The sequence below is a fragment of the Vulpes vulpes genome, chromosome 14, assembly GCF_048418805.1.
Source record: "Vulpes vulpes isolate BD-2025 chromosome 14, VulVul3, whole genome shotgun sequence".
NCBI classification, from domain to species: Eukaryota; Metazoa; Chordata; class Mammalia; order Carnivora; family Canidae; genus Vulpes; species Vulpes vulpes.
In genome coordinates this window covers 24,705,027-24,721,819 of record NC_132793.1, presented here as the reverse complement: position 1 = coordinate 24,721,819, position 16,793 = coordinate 24,705,027, and the positions used below count along the sequence as shown (strand labels likewise).

The window sequence follows — 16,793 nt, the reverse complement described above, 5'->3', positions numbered from 1 at the left end:
TTATTACATAATCATGATTATGTCATTGGCTGTGGCTGATTCAACCTCCAGCTCTTCCTCACTCCCCAGAGGTTGGGGTATGGGACTGAATGTTCTGACCCATCTGTCAGATAGTTGGTCCTCTCAGCAACCAGCCTGCCCTTGGATCAGGGCCAAAAGCTACTTTCATTAATAATAAAACAAAAAAAAATAAATAAGATACCCATTTCACTTTTATGGCTTTGAAGCATTTTCAGGATCTGTGGACAAAGACCAAATATATCTGACAAATATGTTTTGGTCATCTGAACAAGTGCATATTTTTATGCATCATTATATTATAATATATAAATGAATTCACTGATTCAATAAATATTTATTGAATGCCCACTCTGTGCCAAGGATTACTTCAGGTTTGGGGATAGAACAGTTAACAAAAAGAGACCAAAAGTCCCTGCCTTGATGGAACTAGGCAGATAATAGATAAGTAAGTAAAACACATAATTTATTAAATAATTATAATTCTACAAAGAAAAAAAAAAGCAGAGAAGGATAGGAAGCAAAATTTTGGTTAGGCCAGCCTGGGAAAACCAATGAATAATGAGTAAATCATTGAATTAATGAATTTTTCACAATGCCCCAGTGTTATGATGTAAGCTTAGTGTTAACTAGGTTTGAGTAGCTCAGAATTCATTTGATGTGAATGAATTTCTTGTAGTTTCAGTGTCAGTTCTCAGTTGAGAGATACATACTGGATTAGGCAGGGTTAGTTAGAAGTGGGGTTGCTGGTGAGGGCACACAGATCCTTCTGACTTCCTGGTTCTCCTGTGCTAACAAACTCCTCCTAGTACTAGTAATGCAATAGCAGTAGCTAAGGTTTATTGAGTATTTACTATATGCTGGCACCATTCTAAGCTTTTTACATGTTAACTAATTTTATCCTCACAAACAACCCAACGAGAGGAGTACTCTGATTATTCCCATTTTACAGATATGAAACTGAGAGATTTTTTTTCTTTAAGATTTTTTATTTATTTATTCATGAGAGACAGAGAGAGACAGAGACAGAGACATAGGCAGAGGGAGGCAGGCTCCCTAGACCTCCCAAGACCTGGGACCATGACCTGAGCCAAAGGCAGACGCTCAAACACTGAGCCACCCAGGTGCCTCCAAACTGAGAGATGTTAAAAGACTTACCAAGAGCACTTAGAAAAATAAGTGGCAGAGTCTAACCTAACCCCTCCAAAGCTGCTTTTAGCGTGTTGGCTCCATTGAGTTCTATAAGGTCTTGGGAGTAACTGGAATCACTGAGCCAGATGAAGGGGTTAGGATTGTGATGTAGGTGGGAAGTGGCTGAGATTAGCCAGGGCCACAGTAAGGGTCCCCCGGCTTGTATAGTTCTTTTCTATCCTTTCCAGGCCTCTCTTCCTAACTGTGCTGACCTTCTAGGTGCCAAACCAGTGTGTGGAGGCTCCAGTATACCCCACGCCTCCGGTATACAGCCCTGGCAAACAGGGATTCAAACCGAAAGGACCAAACCCTGCTGCCCCCATGACCAGTGCCACGGGGGGCACAGTGGCCACCTTTGACTCCCCACCAACGCTGAAGACCCGACGGGCCAAAGGTGCCAGTGGACTCCCAGAAGGTGGGCCCACAGCTTACCAGGGGCATCTCTCCTCAGCATTCAATTGTCCATAAGGCTGCCTAGTTCTGGTCTTTCCATTTGTGTTGGTTTGGATTAAGTTTGGTTGTGTGTAGTGAAAAATCCAAAATAAGAGTGACTTTAAATGATAGAATTTTATTTTTCTCCTGTGTGAAACAAGGCCAGTGACAGGTATTTTGGAAATTGTGTCCTTATGTATGTGGTCATCAGGCCCCCATATTTCTTCTGTTTTTTTGCTCTGCTACCCCTCAGGCATAGCTGCTTATTTGTTTGTTTGTTTATTTATTTATTTATTTATTTATTTATTTATTTATTTATTAGTTTATTTATTTGACAGAGCACGAGCCAGGGAGTGGCAGGCAGAGGGAGAGGGAGAAGCAGGTTCCCCGCTGAGCAGGGACCCCCCCCTACATAGGGCCTGGGATCTCAGGACCCTGGGATCATGACCTATGCTGAAAGCAGACACTTAAGTGACTGAGCCACCCAGGCGCCCTTATAGCTTCTGTTATCAGGGTGCCTTATCACGTAATATGGCTGCTGGAGTTCCACTCATCAATTTCATATTCCAAGCAGTAAAAAGAATAGAAGGGGCATCTCTCCCAGCTTCTAGAAGTTCTGCATGATGCTTTCACTTAGATCTCATTGATCACAACTCAGTCATATGACTATCTCTAGCTGCAAAGGAATCTGGGAAATGTCTCTTTTAGCTAGGAACATTGATGTTCCCATTATTCAGAGGATTTCTGAGGAAAGGAGGGGGCAGTGGATGTCAGGAAGGCAAGCAGCAGTGTCTGTCACCCCTTCAAGAGATGCTAAGGATGGGACAGGGGCAGTGTTAGAAAGTGGTGGTAGAAGGGGAGGGCACAGAAATCAAGGATTTTTTAGGGGCCTTCCGGTCAACTACTTCTATCCCTCCTTTTACAAATATATGTTGAGTGTCTGTGTGCCAGGCTCAGTGTCCGGTACTGAGGACCCAGCATCATGGTCCATGATTTCTCTGCCCTCAGTTACAAGTTAATGGGAAAGACACACAGGGAAAACAGGATAATTGTTTATGGGATGCTCCAGGAAGGAGATTAACAGGGTACTATGATTGAGAATAATGGGGAGAGACTGGAAAATGATGCTACTTCTCTATCTAGGGATGAGAAGGAAGCAGCTTTGTGGCTATCTGAGGGTTGAGCATACCAGGCAAGGAGGAACAACAGGTGCACAAGCCCTGAAGTGGGACCATGCTTGATATTTTTCAAGGTTAGCAAGGAGTCCACTGCAGCTGGATGGAGAGAAGGATGAGGTTGGCAGGAAGCAGAGGATACATAGCCCTGTAGGCTACAGCAGAGAGGTTGGATTTTTTTTTTTTTTTAAGATTTTATTTATTTATTCATGAGAGACACAGAGAGAGAGAGGCAGAGACACAGGCAGAGGGAGAAGCAGGCTCCATGCAGGGAACCTGATGCCAGACTCGATCCCGGGTCTCCAGAATTACACCGTAGGCTGAAGGCAGTACTAAACCGGTGGTTGGATTTTTATCCAAGGGCAGAGGGGAGCCTTTCAGAGGTTGTTCTGCTCTTCTAGCCAGAACATGTCCTGGGCTTTCCTCCTCCAGGCAGTGTTAGAGGCTCTGTGCTTCTTCCCCTGCCTGTCCATGGGTTTGGACCTCCCAGGGTCTGGGCTTTCTGGCCCCACGTCCAACACATAGAATAGTAGGAGGCTGCTCTTGTTGCCTTCAATTATACACTAGCCTCACACCCCCACCCCAACCTTGTTTTTCAGCTGCAGGGAAGCCAAAGGCTCAGAAACTCAAGTGCTCATACTGTGACAAGTCATTCACCAAAAACTTCGACCTGCAGCAGCACATCCGAAGGTACCCAGGTGTGGTGGGGCAGGTGGCTCCTTGGCAGCCCAGGTCGGGAGGCCATCCACAGTAGAAACAAGGCTCCCTCTCAGTCCTCTTGCCAGGGTGGTGACCTGACCCCATCCATTCTGTTATGGTTCTCAGACCTCTGGTCCAAGGCAGGTCAGTTTTTCCCTCTTCTGTCTCAGGAGCAGTAGGAGGGATCTATGAGAGCTTTGGGGCCTGCCTGCTATGGTAGGGAAAGTCTGAGCCAGGTGCAGTGAGGGGAGAAATGTACTGCAACTATAGGGCCTTTGCCAGTGTGAGGGGTGCCTCAGTTCTAACCTCTGCAGAAAGGGCTGACCTCAAGGGCTGCCACATTCTGCAAATATGACTCCATGAGGGTCTGTTCACTCAGGACTAACATGCTACTTTCTGTCCTGAGAACATGCAGGGAGCCCCTCTGGGCCTTGGCTTTTCCATTTGTAAGTGTGTGTGGGGGGGGGTCTTGTTCACTCTTTTTCACAGAGTGGGATACGTTGGTACCTGAGATGATTTTAGGTGGCTTGTGGTTATGGTGTCGAGAAATTCTGAAAGATGTAGAAAATTATTCTCTTTTTGAATTCTTTCAATCTTTGAAGCATCAAAGAGGAAAGTCTCCATTTGGGTGCTAGTCTGTTTTGAACACCTCTCACATACTTGCTCATTTTTTATAGCAAAGAGAGAAGGAGAGAGCGCATGGTCGCGTGCATATGTATATACCTCAGCTTCCAGTCGTGGCAGGCAGGGTCTCATGACCCTGAGATCAAGAATCAGATGCTTAACTGACTGAGCCACCCAGGTGCCCCAGCACTATTGACATTTTATATCACATCATTGTTTTTTGAGAGGGGCTAATCTGTGCTTGGTAGAGTGCTTAGCTGCATCCCTGACCTCTAACATTAGATGCCAGTGGCACCTCTCACTCCTCAGCTATGACAATCTAAAATGTCTCCAAATATTGCCAAATGTCCTCTGAAGGGCAAAATCAGACTCAGTTCTGAGACCCACTAATCTACACTAGTGCCGTTCAATAGAACTTTCTGCAGGGATGGAAATGCCCAAATTGGCACTGTCTAGTAGGGTAGCCACTAACCATATGGGGCTACTGAGCACTTGAAATGTGACTAGTATGACTAAGAAACTGCATTTTTAATTTTTAATTTAACTTAATTTTAATGAATTTAAATAGTCCAGTGTGGTTTGTGTTAACCTTGTTGGACAATGCAGCTCTATAGATCTTAATTATATTGTTTTATAAGTTATTGCATTTTTCATTACTTTTTATTGATAAGTGGTTTCCCATATAGTGATAGGAAGCTTAATTTTTTAATTATTTTAAGTTTGAAAAATTGGATTGATTTGAAGGTAGATATTAAGTAATGGTTACAAGTGCTATGCTGTGATTGTGCTATTTCTTCTTCAAAGAATAAAATCCTGATTTAAGTAGGCTTAAACAGTTAGGAAATGTTTTTTTTTTTTTTTTAATTTTTATTTATTTATGATAGTCACAGAGAGAGAGAGAGAGGCAGAGACACAGGCGGAGGGAGAAGCAGGCTCCATGCACCGGGAGCCTGATGTGGGATTGGATCCCGGGTCTCCAGGATCGCGCCCTGGGCCAAAGGCAGGCGCCAAACCGCTGCGCCACCCAGGGATCCCAGGAAATGTTTTATCTCACAGTATGAGATGGCAACAGAGAAGACCAGCTCTAGGGCTGGTTGATTCAGCAACTCAGTAAAGTCACTGGGAGCCCAGGGTCTGTCTGTCTCTGGCCTGGCTGCTTGTCCTCCTGGTGTCAGCAGCTTGTCACTAGATAGCCAACGGCACCCAGGATGCTCCGCCTGGGCCTTCTTGGGGGCTGTGATCTCCTCTGCTGAGGTCACATCCCAGCTCGTACATGAAATTGCTGACCAGCTTTGTTTCCCACAGCCATACTGGGGAGAAGCCCTTCCAGTGCATTGCATGTGGCCGTGCCTTTGCCCAGAAATCTAATGTCAAGAAACACATGCAGACTCATAAGGTGTGGCCTCCAGGGCGTAGCGGTGGCACTGTCTCTCGCAACTCTGTGACAGTACAGGTCATGGCCCTCAACCCCAGCAGGCAGGAAGATGAGGAAAACGCAGGTAGGTAGAATTGAGGAATGCTGTTGTTCGCATACCTGTCCTTTGAAGCTTTGTGGGTTTCATTCCTAGCTGTGTGATCTTAGGCAACCGTCTTGACCTCTCTGGGCTTCAGTCTACTTCATCTATAAAGTGGTGCATAGCGTGAAAGGAGGGATGGCAAATATACAGGAAGCCTGGCCTTACTCTAATACTGTGCCCAAGGTAGACAACACTAATCAATCACCTGTCTTTTTTGCTGCGCATGGAATCTGCCTCAGAATCTGCTTTCACTGTATTGCTCCAGGCAGTCACTATCAGCTGACTTGAAATTGAAACCTGTTTGACTTCCATGGGCAGATGGTCTCCAAAGCTCCTTTATACTTTGTAGGATTCTCACACGAGCCATCACTTGTCCCTGTGCTCATGATCATGTCCTTGATATTGGTTTAATTCCTATTCTATATGGGGGTTGAGGACTACTAGGCCTAGAGCAGTACTGTTAACAAAAATGTAATATGAACAAACTTTCTAGTAGCTACATAAAAACAATTAAAAAAAAAAAAAGCGAAATTAGGGACACTTGGGTGGCTCAGTGGTTGAGCGTCTGCCTTTGGCTCAGGGCATGATCCCAGGATCCAAGATTGAGTCTTGTATCAAGCTCCCCACAGAGAGCCTGCTTCTCCTTCTGCCTGTGTCTCTGCCTCTCTCTCTCTCATGAATAAATAGATAAAAATCTTTAAAAAATTAATTTTAATCATTTTTTAACCTAATATATTATCATCTTAACATATAATATAAATAAGTTGTTGTGGGTTTTTTTTTTTTTAAGATTTTGTTTATTTATTCCTAAGAGACACACAGAGAGAGGCAGAGACATAGGCAGAGGGAGAAGCAGGCTCTTTGTGGGGAACTTAATGCTGGTCTCCAATCTAGGACTCTGGGATCATGACCTGAGTCAAAGGCAGATGCTCAATCACTGAGCTACCCAGGTGCCCCAGGAAATTTTTTTTTAAGATTTTATTTATTTATTTAAGAGAGAGAGAGAGACAGAGCTCAAGTGGAGGATGAAGAGCAGAGGGAGGAGAAGCAGACTCCCCATTGAGCGGGAGACTGATGTGGGGCTCCATCCCAGGACCCTCGAATCATGACCTGATCTAAAGGCAGACACTTCCACCAACTGAGTCACCCAGGCACCCCAATATAAGGAAATTATTAATAAAATATTTTATATTCTTTTTATACTGTTTTCAAAATCCAGGGTATATTTATGTTTATATCATGTCTGGATATGGACCAGACACATTTCAAGTTCTCAGTCATCACATGTGGCTCATGGCCACTGTATTGGACAGTGTAGGCCACTGTATTGGACGGTGCCTAAGCCTGTCCTGTTTAGTCCCATGATTGAGCAATGCTTGTCACATACCAGCTAACAAAGGGGGTGTTTTGCTGTACCAGCAGCATGTGACCACTTTTGTTTGACCCTCCTGTTGGAACTAGCCCTACAGTGTGTTTAGCCATTCTATGTGTGCCCTGTATATATTTTTGAGCTCTTTGGGGGAGGAATCTTTTTTTTTTTTCTTTTCTTTTCTTTTCTTTTCTTTTCTTTTCTTTTCTTTTCTTTTCTTTTCTTTTCTTTTTTTTCTTTTCTTCCTTTCTTTTCTTTTCTTTTTTTTCTTTCTTTTCTTTTCTTTTCTTTTCTTGTCTTTTCTCTTTTCCTTTCTTTTCCTTTCTTTTCTTTTCTCTTTTTCTCTCTTCTCCTTCCTTCCCTTCCCTTCCCTTCCCTTCCCTTCCCTTCCCTTCCCTTCCCTTCCCTTCCCTTCCTTTTCTTTTCTTTTCCTCTTTTCTTTTCTTTTCTTTTCTTTTCTTTTCTTTTCTTTTCTGTTCCTGCAGTGCCTGGCACCAGGGGTTCAACCATATAGCAAACATTTATGGAGGCCTACTGTGGAGGCCCCTGTTCTCAGAAAGTGAGGGAAGAACAGCTAAACAAATGATTGTAATTAAAACAAGGAGTCAGGGAGGCATGATGAATACAGCTAGGAGTAGTGTTTGGGATTTTTAGTAACCACAGAGAGGCGGAGGGAAAGGCCAGTAGGGGAGATTTGAGGCAACAGCAATTTACCAATCAGGATGGAAGTATTCAGGAGATGAGCATCTGGAATGGCTGTATCAGTACACAAAGCTGAATGTGAGTGTAGTGCCTTGAGTACAATGTCCATCACCAAGCACGTGGTAGGTGGCAGGGTAAATCCAGCAACACACAGGAGGTGCTCTGTGGGTCCTTCCAGAATGTCATGGCTCCCTGTCCTGACTCTTCCCCTGCCCTTCTCAGTGACTTCATCCCTGGTTTTCGTCTGCAGGGTTGGGCCAGTCCCTGTCGAGTGCCCCACAGCCTCAGGCCTTGCCCGCAGCAGGTGAGGATGAAGGGGACAAATTGGAGGCCAAGCAGGTCGTTCTCATTGACAGCTCCTACCTGTGCCAGTTCTGCCCCAGCAAGTTCAGCACCTACTTCCAGCTCAAGTCCCACATGACCCAGCATAAGAATGAGCAGGTAAGTGCGTGGTGGGCAGCAGAGGTCACAACCACCCTAGGCATGAGCCTTGGCTGGTGTTAGGGTCTTGAACCCTGCCCAGGAAGGGCCAGGAATGGGCCCCACTGCAGTGAGTTACCATCTAACCACTTGTGATAGGCCAGGCTTACCCTCTCTGGGTGGGGTCACTTCCTGCGTCATGATGTTGCTAGGCCATGATAGGAAACTCACCTTTTAGGGGTTATATAATGGAGAAATCAAACAGGAGAAAAACAAACAAACAAACAGGAGAAAAATTCTTAATACCACAAGAAAAATCTCATGTGGGATCCCTGGGTGGCGCAGTGGTTTGGCGCCTGCCTTTGGCCTAGGGCGTGATCCTGGAGACCCAGGATCGAATCCCACATCAGGCTCCCGGTGCATGGAGCCTGCTTCTCCCTCTGCCTATGTCTCTGCCTCTCTCTCTCTCTCTGTCTCTCTGTGACTATCATAAATAAATAAAAATTTTAAAAAAAAAGGAAAAAAAAGAAAAATCTCATGTCTAAACACCTACCTATGAGGATTTAGGGCCCTAGTCTTTTTTTTTTTTTTAATTAAGATGTAATTTGCATCCCACAAAATTCACCCCTTTTAAAGTGTACACTTCAATAATGCCTGGGTGGCTCAGTCAGTTAAGCATCTGACTCTTGATTTTGGCTCAGATCATGATCTCAGGGTGGTGAGATTGAGCCTTGCATCCAGCTCTGCTCTGGGCTTGGAGCTGGCTTAGGTTTCTCTCTCTCCCTCTTCCTCTGCCCCTCCTCCTACTCAGGTACATGTGCTCGCTCTCTCTCTCCTTCTCTCTACAGTAAATAAAATGGGACACCTGGGTGGCTCAGCGGTTGGGCATCTCCCTTCAGCTTGGGGTGTGATTCCAGGGGTCCTGGATAGAGTCCTGCATTGGGCTCCTTGCAGGGAGCCTGCGTCTCTGCCTCTCTCTCTGTGTCTCTCATGGATAAATAAATAAAATCTTTACAAACAAACAAATAAATAAAATCTTTAAAAAAAAGAAAATTCAGAAAAATCTAAAGAATGTATAGGTTGGGTGCACCTGGGTGGCTCAGTAGATTGGATGTCTGCCTTTGGCTTAGGTCATGATCCTGGAATCCTGGGATCCAGCCCCGTGTCAGGTTCCATGCTCAGTGGGGACTCGGCTTCTCCTTCTCCCTGTCCCTTTGCCCCTCCTCCCGCTTATGCTTGCTCTCTGTCACTCACTCACTCTCTTAAATAAATAAAACACTTTTTTTAAAAAAATTTTATTTATTCATGAGAGACACAGGAGCCTGATGTGGGACTCCATCCCTGGACCCCGAGATCATACCCTGAGCTGAAGTCAACCACTGAGCCACCCAGGTGTCACTCAAATAAATAAAATCTTTTTTAAAATTTTAAAAAAACAAAGAATGTATAGGTTAAGGAATGTATCTATTATATGCTGGACACCTGCTAAATGCTTTACATTCAATTTTTTTTTAATCTTCATAACAGCCTTAGAGATAGGCATTTCCAGTATATCCAAATGAAGAAACTAAGGCCCAGAGGAGCAAAGTGACCTATCCAGATCCACAGTGCCAGTAACCGACTGGGTCAGAGCTCAAAGCCAAACCCCATGTCATTAACCGCCTTACAGTATATCCTCCCCAGAATGCAGCACAAAATCCACCATATTTTGTAAAACTTCTATTTTTCTTATTATAATTGGGATCTATATACACATATAGTTTTGAATTGTGCTTTTTTTTTCTGATAACTTTTTTTCTTAACTTTTTCTCTTGGAAGAATTATAGAGTCACAGAAAGTTGCAAAGATAGTAGGGAGAGATCCCTTATACCCTTCAGTCAGTTTCCCTCCATGATTACATCTTACATAAGTACAGCCTGATAGCTACACTAGGAAACTGACATGAGTATGAAGCATATGTATAGTTCTTTGCCATTTTACTACCTGTGTAGGTTTGTACTGCAATCGCAGCCTATTCTATCACCACAAAGATCTTTCTTGTTCCACCCCTCATTAGTTACACCTGCTTTTCTCTTCTGCAATATCCTCAGCCTCTGCAAGCCACTAATCAGTTTGTCTTTATAAGTTTGTCATTTTGAGAATGTTGTAAGTGGAATCATCCCTATGGGGCCTTTTGAGATTTTTTTTTTTAATAAGCATAAATTCTCTTGAGATTTGTGCTTTCTACTTTTTTTTTAAGATTTTATTTATTTATTCATGAGAGACACAGAGAGGCAGAGACATAGGCAGAGGGAGACGCAGGTTCCATGCAGGGAGCCTGATGTGGGACTCAATCCTGGAACTCCAGGATTATGCCCTGAGCTGAAGGCAGACACTCAATTGCTGAGCCACCCAGGCGTCCCTGCGCTTTCTATTTTTTAACCTAATTTTATATTGAAAATTTTCTCATGTCACTGTTTTTAAAAAACATAGTTTTTAACAGCTATATTTTTAAAAATCCCATTGTTTTAATATGAGGGATATGAACTGTGTTTTGCTGTTGTAAGCAAAACCATGGTAAGCATCACTATAATCAAATCTTCGTCCAAATCTCTAACTTTTCTCTTACTCTAGATCCCCAACGGGGGATTAAGGAAATTAAGCTAGAATACCCTTGGGGAAAATCGCAGAAAACTTTGACTCAAACTGCTTACCCAATTAAGAGGTTTGTCATTACACATAATAAGAAAACCCAAGATTGGGCAGCTCCAGGCCTGAGATGGTCAGTTGACTTAATCCAACATCAGGGTCCCTGTGTCCTTCCAGCTCTTGTCTCTACCACCTCAGGGTATGACCTTATTCTGTACTGACAGATTGTCTGTGTTCCTGGGATGGTAGTCACTCTTTGTAGGCAGTAGTCCAGACACAGCAAGCACGGGCTATCTTCTCTGTGTCTCTTCTAGGAGCAAGAAAACTTTTCCTAGAAGCCCTCTGTAGATCTCTCATCAGTCAAAGACAGTGCATGTGCTCTGTCACTTAAGAACTCATTATTACTCTGCAAATAATAGAAAATAATAGGCATAACTAGTTAACTAGTTAGGGTTTTATCTCCCTTATGTTACAAGATGTCTGTAAGTAAGCAGTATTGGGCTTGTATAGCAGGTCAGATATGTCATTGTAGACTCAGGCTTCTTCTGGTTTTCGGCCCTGCCATCTTTAGCCTGTGACTTTGATCTTCAAGATTGCATGATAGCTGCTATATCTGCAGATATCACCTGCTTTCCAGTCTGTATTCCAGTCAGGACAAATGAGAAAAATGGAAGGGATTTCTCTTTAAAAGCTTTTGCCTTTTGTGTTATAGAAGTAATGCCTTCCCTAAGGACTACTGCCTGCATATCACTGGCAAGAAGGAGCTACGTGGCTGATACTAGATGCCAGGGAGCCAGGGAGATCAAGTATTTTAACTGGGCATGTTGCCACCCTGCACAAATCAGGGTTCACTTTGTTAGGAAGAACGAGCAAATGGAATTATACAGGCAATCAGGAGTATACTTGTCAAAGTATAATTTTCAAAATTTAAAAATATAACTCATATAAATAACAGTGAGCATGAGCCAGAATTTTACATAACTCATTAATAAGGAAATTAAAAGGATGACAAAGCCAGTTCAGATGAGGATCTAAGAGACTGGTATTTATACCTATGCATAATTCTGCCAGTAAAAAAAAGGAATATTCTTTTTTTTTTTAAGATTTTATTTATTTATTCATGAAAGACACATAGAGGCAGAGACATAGGTAGAGGGAGAAGGAGGCTCCCTGTGGGGACCCTGACATGGGACTCAATCCCAGAATCCCAGGATCACAATCTGAGCCAAAGGCAGATGCTCAGCCCCTAAGCCACCCAGGTGCCCCTAGAAAAGAATATTCAAATAAGATCGCTAAGGTAGATACAAATCTGGTGAACGTCCTATAGGGCAATAAAACCCATGACCTTTGGGGATATCTTTTCTACCTACAAAAATCATTTATATTGGATCTGGTTTTTGCAAATTAGTATTTAACTCTAGAATCTGGATCCTGATCAATAGTAAATGGTCAAAGCAAGGCACATCCCCCAGAGTGAGATGCCCTAGGCAGGCTTGTTAGACAGAACTTCTCAAAGTGAGGTGCCCAAAGCAGCAGCTTCAGCTTCCATCACCTGGGTACTTGTTAGGAATGTACATATTCAGGCCACCCACACCTGCCGGATCAGATGCTCTGGGAATGGTACCCAACAATATGTTACTACAGTGAACCCTCACATCGGAGAGCCACTACTGTGGTACAACACCAGAAGGACACAATGTTGTCTTTTTATTGTATTTCCAGGTTTGGGATAAGTTTTCTAAATATACCCAGGTCACACAGCACCTGAGGGAAAGGTAATAGGGCCTTGTGACTGGCTGGCTAAGCAGAGAGGATTCTCTAATCAAAACAAAACAGAGATCCAGCAGCAGGGGGAGCAGGGGAGCAGTCTGCCTTCCCTCACCTGGTCTCTGTCTTCCCTCAAGGTATACAAGTGTGTGGTCAAAAGCTGTGCACAGACGTTCCCAAAGCTCGACACATTTCTGGAGCATATCAAGAGCCACCAGGAGGAGCTAAGCTATCGCTGCCACCTCTGTGGCAAGGACTTCCCATCTCTCTATGATCTGGGTGTGCACCAGTACTCCCATAGCCTCCTGCCACAGCACAGCCCCAAGAAGGACAGTGCCGTCTACAAGTATGTGCCCTTGTACTTCCCCTCTCTCTCCCTGCAGGGACCCCAGGGCTCTGCAGCCTTCTGGTTCTGACTGCCGAGGACCTGAGGGAGAAGATGCAGGCCCTCCTTATAGAATTCTTCAACTTGGTAGACATTTATACTAAAAAAATAATCTGAAAAAAAGAGAAACCAGTAGTTTTTCATTCATGATGGAAAAAGGATTTGATTTTTCCCCCAAACTAAAAATATCATGAAAATATTATTTTGATAATCTACAAAATTTAGGTGACAGTCAGAATGGTACACTGATTCTTAGAATGTGCAAGCACATATTGGAAAGCAAAAATCATAAAGATAAGATTCATTTGTTTTATAACCTACACAATTCAGTTTAAAGTTGAAGCTATAGGCTGATCCTTAGAATGACCAAAGACTGAACCAAGTGCAGATTTTTTTTTAAAGATTTTATTTATTTATTCATGAGAGACACAGAGAGAGAGGCAGAGACACAGGTAGAGGGAGAACCAGGCTCCATGCAAGGAGTCTGATGTGGGACTCGATCCCAGGACTCCAGGATCATGTCTGGTGCTGAAGGCAGACACTCAACCACTGAGCCACCCAGGCATCCCCCAAGTGCAGATTTTATTTGGAGTGATTTTTTCTGACAGTCCTTTATATCACTTTAGTCTTCTGTTGTAGTCAGAGAGAGCATCCCTTTGGCAGAAATGAAGAAGGGCTCCCTCAGTTTTGTCACAGGCTTTGAATCCTGTCATCTTCGAATCATCTTATTGAGCTCTCAGTCCTGTGACCATCCTCACTGAGTTTCTCTTATTTGGTTGTTTTCTGATCCCTCTTCCAGCCTTCCTGAGTTGATGGGTTATCTGCAGGCACCTAACATCATTTTCATTAGTGTGAAATCCCACGATTTTGCCTGGAGTCATTTTGTTGTGTGTTCACCTTATGTCATCGGGGAGCAGCTGCCTCACAAAACCCTGCACAGAGTGCGTGGGAATAGGTATTAGTGATAAGCAAGGAGGGGTATTTGTCAGGGGACTTCTCCCAGTTCTTAGTGAATATTTTCATGTTGGAATGGTTTTGCTTCTCTGTACAAACTTGTGTCTGTAGAGATTTATCCAGTAACCTCTGTTACTCCTGGGTGATGTGTCTAGGCTTCAGATAAGTAACAACAGACCCTGCTTTTAGAATGCACAGGCTTTGGGATGCCTGGGTGGCTCAGTGGTTGAGCATCTACCTTCAGCTCAGGGCGTGATCCTAGGGTCCTAGGATTGAGGCCCACATTGGGTTCCTCACAGAGAGCCTGCTTCTCCCTCTGCCTGTGTCTCTGCCTCTCTTTTTGTGTCTCTGATGAGTGAATAAATAAAATATTTTTCAAACAAAAAAAATGCACAGGCTTCTTAGGGAGACAGGTGTGTAAATATGCTTACATGTACTGTGACAAAATGCTAATGTATATGTAGATATAAGGTACACAAGTACCACAGTGCGACATTGGGAGATGTCCCTAAAGCAGTGATATCTGAACTGGGTTTTGTTTTTTTTTTTTTTTGGAGGCACCGCTGGGATGAACTGGGTTTTGAAGGATGAATAGGAGTTTGCCAAATAGACAGTGGGTACGGTAGAGTGTATTCCTAGTAGGAGGAACACCCACTGTAGAGACATAAAATGAAATACCAGGTGGCTTAGAAAGATTGTTGTATAGAGTAGAAGTGGAAGAAATGATGTTAAGATGTGGCCTAGGGGAAAAAGTAGGGCCAGGGTAAAAAGGGCCTGTAGAAACCACAAAAGCATTGAGAAAATGACAGGGAGACCAGGCCTTAAATGGGTATGTATAGGGCAGCTTGCCCTGGAGGAGATTGAGTAGTGGAGCCAGAGAGATAGGAAAACCAGGCAAAGCTTTGGCTAGTCAAGGGGTAGAGATTTCTGGTTAGTGATGGATAATTCCCGTTTGTATTCAGGGGGCATTTTCTTTTGCTTTTGCCTTAACAATTTGTGGATTATCTGTGAGTTCCCATGACTGTGTGGCTCCCTGGAGTGAGATGCCAAAGTAAAAGGAAGAGAACACCTACTATGCGCCAAGCTCTGACTTAGGGACATTGATTTTTTTACCACATTTGTTTTGTTATATTCTAAGCTATTTGAGGATCATTTGCTGACATGATGCTCTTTTACCCTTTGACTTGAGTGTACATTTTCTGGAAGTAAGGACAACCTCTTATATAAGTACTGTATAGTTATCAAAATCAGAAAGTTAAATCAATACAGTTCTGTTTCCTAATCTACAGACCTTATTCAAAAATTTTCAATTGTTTCAATAACATCCTTTATAGACAAAGTAAATGTTTTTTCTGGCTAGGGATCTAAGCCAGGTTCACACATTACACATCAGATAGTGTGTCTTTATTCTCTTTTAAGCTGGAACAGCTGCTCATTCAGTCTTTGTCTTTCATGACTGTTATATTTTTGAAGAATATAGGCCAGTTATTTTGTAGAATGTCTTCAGTTCGGATCTATCTGATTTGACCTCAAGTTAGATGCAGAATTGGCACTCTTGGCAGGAAATATCACAAAGTAATGCTCTGTCCTCAGCACATCTTATCAGCAGGCACATGACATTGGTTTGCCCCGTGTTGGGGATGTTACCTTGGCCTTTGTGATGTATGAGCAGTTATCTCAGGGTCATAAGTTCAAGCTCCACATTGGGTGTGGAGCCTACTTAAAATTTTTTTTTTTAAAAAAAAGAAAAAGAATTGGGGTGCCTGGATGGCTCAGTCGGTTAAGTGTCTGCCTTTGGCTCAGGTCACAGTCCTGGGATGGAGCCCCTGTCCAGCTCCCTACTTGGCAGGGAGTCTGCTTCTCCCTCTTCCTCTGCATATTCCTTGGCTTGTGCGCACTCTGTCTCTCAAATAAATAAATAAAATCTTAAAAAAAAGGGGGGGGGCGTGATCCTGGAGTCCCGGGATTAAATTCCACATCGGGCTCCCTGCATGGAGCCTGCTTCTCCCTCTGCTTCTCCCTCTGCCTGTGTCTCTGCCTCTCTCTCTCTCTCTCTCTCTCTCTCTGTGTCTCTCATGAATGAATAAATAAAATCTTTAAAAAAAAAAAAAAAAGAATGAATTAATTAAATGTAGAATTTTGCTTCTCAGTGTTAGCCCTGGGGGAGAATGGCTGGTTCCTGGGCCAGTCCAGTCTCCACACACTGCTCTGTCTCCTCTCTTGCTCCTTCCCATGTAGATGTGTCAAATGTGTCAACAAATACTCTACACCCGAGGCCCTGGAGCACCACCTGCAGACAGCAACTCACAACTTCCCCTGCCCACACTGCCAGAAGGTGGGTACCACTGTCCTTTCTGGGCTGGGGCAACAATAGGGGGTGGGAGATGGTAGAGCAAACACCTCATGTCTCCTCCCCTCCTGCATCAGTACATGCAGACAAGCCTGGGCTTGTCTCCAGAGATGACACTTCACCTTTAAGGAGTAAGAGCCCTGCCTGGCCCATCTGAGCCACTAGATAGCACACAGGGCCACCCTGGGACCCCTGCTGGGTCCGGCCAGGCCAGGCTGTGCTGATGTGGGGTGAGGCCTCTCCTGAGCCCAGGCCCAGCATCTCCAGTGGCCTCCAGCTTCCTGATATGTTATCCATCTTGTTACTGGTTCTTCTTTTCAGTGAATCTGAAAGCCATCACTGAAGCCTGTCCTTTCATATCATCAGATATCCGGGCAGTGTCCTAATTTCTAATTGTCTCAGAAACATCATAATTTTTGTCAGGTTTCTTTGTTTGAATCAGGTCCACATACTCTAATTGCTTTCTGTTCATCAATAGGTTCCCCCCACCAGTGCTTCTTCCTCTTTCTTTCTTTCTTTCTTTCTTTCTTTCTTTCTTTCTTTCTTTCTTTCTTTCTTCTTT

At 43.7% G+C, this 16,793-nt stretch overlaps 1 protein-coding gene across 3 annotated transcripts in view; it reads left to right on the top strand.

The window, feature by feature from the left end:
- ZNF341 (zinc finger protein 341) overlaps positions 1-16,793 on the top strand; it is a 44,161-nt gene that overhangs the window by 17,046 nt on the left and 10,322 nt on the right. For 2 of the 3 annotated variants that reach the window (XM_026009876.2, XM_072736091.1), the window contains exons 6-11: positions 1,429-1,624; positions 3,416-3,506; positions 5,445-5,638; positions 7,978-8,168; positions 12,680-12,888; positions 16,120-16,216. In XM_026009876.2, coding sequence (XP_025865661.2) covers positions 1,429-1,624; positions 3,416-3,506; positions 5,445-5,638; positions 7,978-8,168; positions 12,680-12,888; positions 16,120-16,216 — 978 coding nt within the window. The remainder of the gene's footprint in view (positions 1-1,428; positions 1,625-3,415; positions 3,507-5,444; positions 5,639-7,977; positions 8,169-12,679; positions 12,889-16,119; positions 16,217-16,793) is intronic. The other variant, XM_072736092.1, reaches the window with a different exon arrangement.